The 2,638-nt window shown below is 47.0% G+C and overlaps 1 protein-coding gene across 1 annotated transcript; it reads left to right on the top strand.

Moving 5' to 3' along the window:
• Positions 1–275: 275 nt before the first annotated feature.
• LOC121310205 (paraneoplastic antigen Ma1 homolog) lies at positions 276–2,235 on the top strand (the record flags this gene model as incomplete). The annotated part of the gene is made up of 2 exons (XM_041243507.1): positions 276–1,605; positions 2,137–2,235. Coding segments are annotated over exons 1-2 (1,429 nt in total), but the record flags the coding sequence as incomplete, so codon positions are not given.
• Positions 2,236–2,638: the final 403 nt, after the last annotated feature.

Genomic DNA, 2,638 nt, shown 5'->3' on the forward strand with positions numbered 1-2,638 from the left:
CGCACCACTGGGATGGACTACAGTGTCAGTATTCACTCAGTAAGCCCTGTATTGAATGCCAGTGCATCATGAATCAGTCAGCCAGTACCGCTGAGTGAGCAGAACTGCTTAATTGGTGCAGAGGTGAAGAAATAGACTCTGCCCATGCAGTATTAGTGATTGGTATACCGGAAGGTACCGATATAGGCTTTATTGAAGAAACCATGCACACTATTAAGGTGTTTGGACGCGTGAGAGTAAGAGGGAAAACATTTAATGCCCTTACAAAGAGTTTAATGGTATTGTGTGAGTGCTCTCGAATAGAGGACCCAGATCAGGTCCCCAATGAAGTACTGCCACCTGGTGATCTTGCAGCCTGGACGCTAGTGGTAGCTGATGGAGCAACAATTGATCCTGGTGAAGGTATTCCAACCTCAAGCTTTCAGGAGAAGCTTACAAAGCTGCTGCAGGAAGAAGGGAAGACGTTACGTGAGGCCCAGGTTCTCTACCCAGCTGAAGCATTGCAAACCACGTCCCCTGAAGCCATAATTCGTGCAGTTATTGTCGTTTTAGAGAAAACGGCGAAAGCACACAACGAGAATAATGCGTATCGGCGGTTACGAACATTCTCAGGAAGCATTCCTACTCCCTCGGGAGAGGAGAGTTTTGATAGTTGGATGGATCAAGCCTGTCTCATGGTTCAAGAGTGTGTCTGCTCCAGCAGAGAGAAAAGGAAGAGAATCGGGGAGAGCTTGAAAGGACCTGCTTTGGAGATTATTCAAGCAGTGAGGGATGCCAACCCTGATGCTAGCCCGATGGACTACCTGGAAGCACTTGAACACACGTTTGGAACCCCTGAGTCTGGTGAGGATCTTTATTTTGCATTTAGATCATTCAGACAACAGCCTGGAGAAAAGCTGTCTGATTTTCTGAGGAGGCTAGAGAGGTCTTTAAAGAAAGTAGTGCTGAAAGGAGGCATTGCGTCAAGCCGCATTGATCTTGTGCGCATTGAACAGCTTATACGAGGTGCTACTGAGTCTGAGCTGATGCTGATACAGCTGAGATTAAGGGAAAGGAAGGATAACCCCCCTGCATTCCTGACTCTCCTGAATGAAATCCGCGAAGAGGAGGAGCAAGAAGCTGCTCGTCATAAACTGAGCACCAGTGTAAAGCAGATACAAGTCAGAGATGACGAGAACCTGAAACAGTCTGAGTTTCGTGAACTGAAAGCTCAAGTTAAAGAGTTGCAAACTGGGTTTGTTGCCATGACGATGCAGCATAGTCAATCAAAGGAATCAAGTGTTACTGGAAGTCAAGCAAAGAAGGTTAAGCCTGTTACATTGCAGCCTGATCAAGACTGTGAGATAGAAGCATTGAAGCGTCAGGTACAAGACCTGCAGAAGAAGGTCACTGTGTTGAACATGACACCAGTACCATCAATTGTGGACGGGCAAATGCTGAGAACAGCTGGAGCAGCTCGTGCCCACAACAGCAGTAGACCTCAGGCAGCTAAAGGTTCTGGGGATTACTTCTGCTATCGCTGCGGAGAAGATGGGCATATCGCCAACAAATGCAGCACACCTGAAAACCTTGCTAGGGTGACTCAAAAGCTCATTCGTTCCCTGCGTAAGATGAAAAGTGAACAGAGAGGACCAGGCAAGGAGCCTGCCGAGTCTCCTAATGCGAACTGCTCGGTCAGGAAGAATGCAATAGCCTTAAAGAAGACATGCCACCTTCCCAAAGGGCTAATAGGACCATCATCAGTGATCACAGTGAAGATTTGTGGACGACCATGCCGTGCTCTGCTAGATAGTGGTTCACAAGTGACCATTATCTTTGATAAGTGGTACTCTCGGTTTCTACCACACCTGCCCATTTACCCAGTCGAAGGATTGGCCATCTGGGGCCTGAGTGACACCAGCTATCCCTATAGAGGATACATAGTAGTAGATTTAGAATTTCCCAAAGATGTTGCAGGAATTCAAGAGTCTATCTCTGTTTTGGCTTTGATCTGCCCAGAACCATGTAGCCCTGAACAGGTACCTGTCATAATTGGGACTAATGCAAGTATGTTTCAGCGTCTAGCCAAACTCTGTGAAGAGACAGCTGGCCCTGACTTTGTTACCTCTCTGCATATCCACCCTTTGTGTTCTCAAGCTTACAGAAAACAGCAGGAACCAAAGAGTAAACAGCAAGACGACTGCATCGGTCAAGTGAAGTGGTTGGGCTCGGGACCACTGACTATTGCGCCCAGAAGTGAGTGTAATGTTATCTGTGGAGTCCTCAGTCCCCAGCCATTGGAAAAGGGCATCTTCATGATTGAGACACCGCCTAACATAGCACTGCCAAAGGGGGTGTTGGTACAACAAGGAATCCTACCAGCCTCAGCCATTGATGTCAACAGGCTTGTTGGAAAACATGGATTGAGAATTGATTAGGGGTTTGCTACGCATGTGGACTAGCAGAGCTATACTGGTGTTCTTTTCTGAAAAGAGACTAATATTGCAGATAGCAGACTGTTTGGTTCAAATTGCATGTACTGCTAACCACTGATAGAGACGATGCGTCTACAAACTGCCCAACAATGACTGCAAGCTAATGAGATAACAATGCTGTGGACTAGAAGGGAACAGGCTCTAGACTTCAGAGAGATCAAAAG

This window comes from Polyodon spathula, unplaced genomic scaffold, assembly GCF_017654505.1.
Source record: "Polyodon spathula isolate WHYD16114869_AA unplaced genomic scaffold, ASM1765450v1 scaffolds_1825, whole genome shotgun sequence".
Lineage (NCBI taxonomy): Eukaryota > Metazoa > Chordata > Actinopteri > Acipenseriformes > Polyodontidae > Polyodon > Polyodon spathula.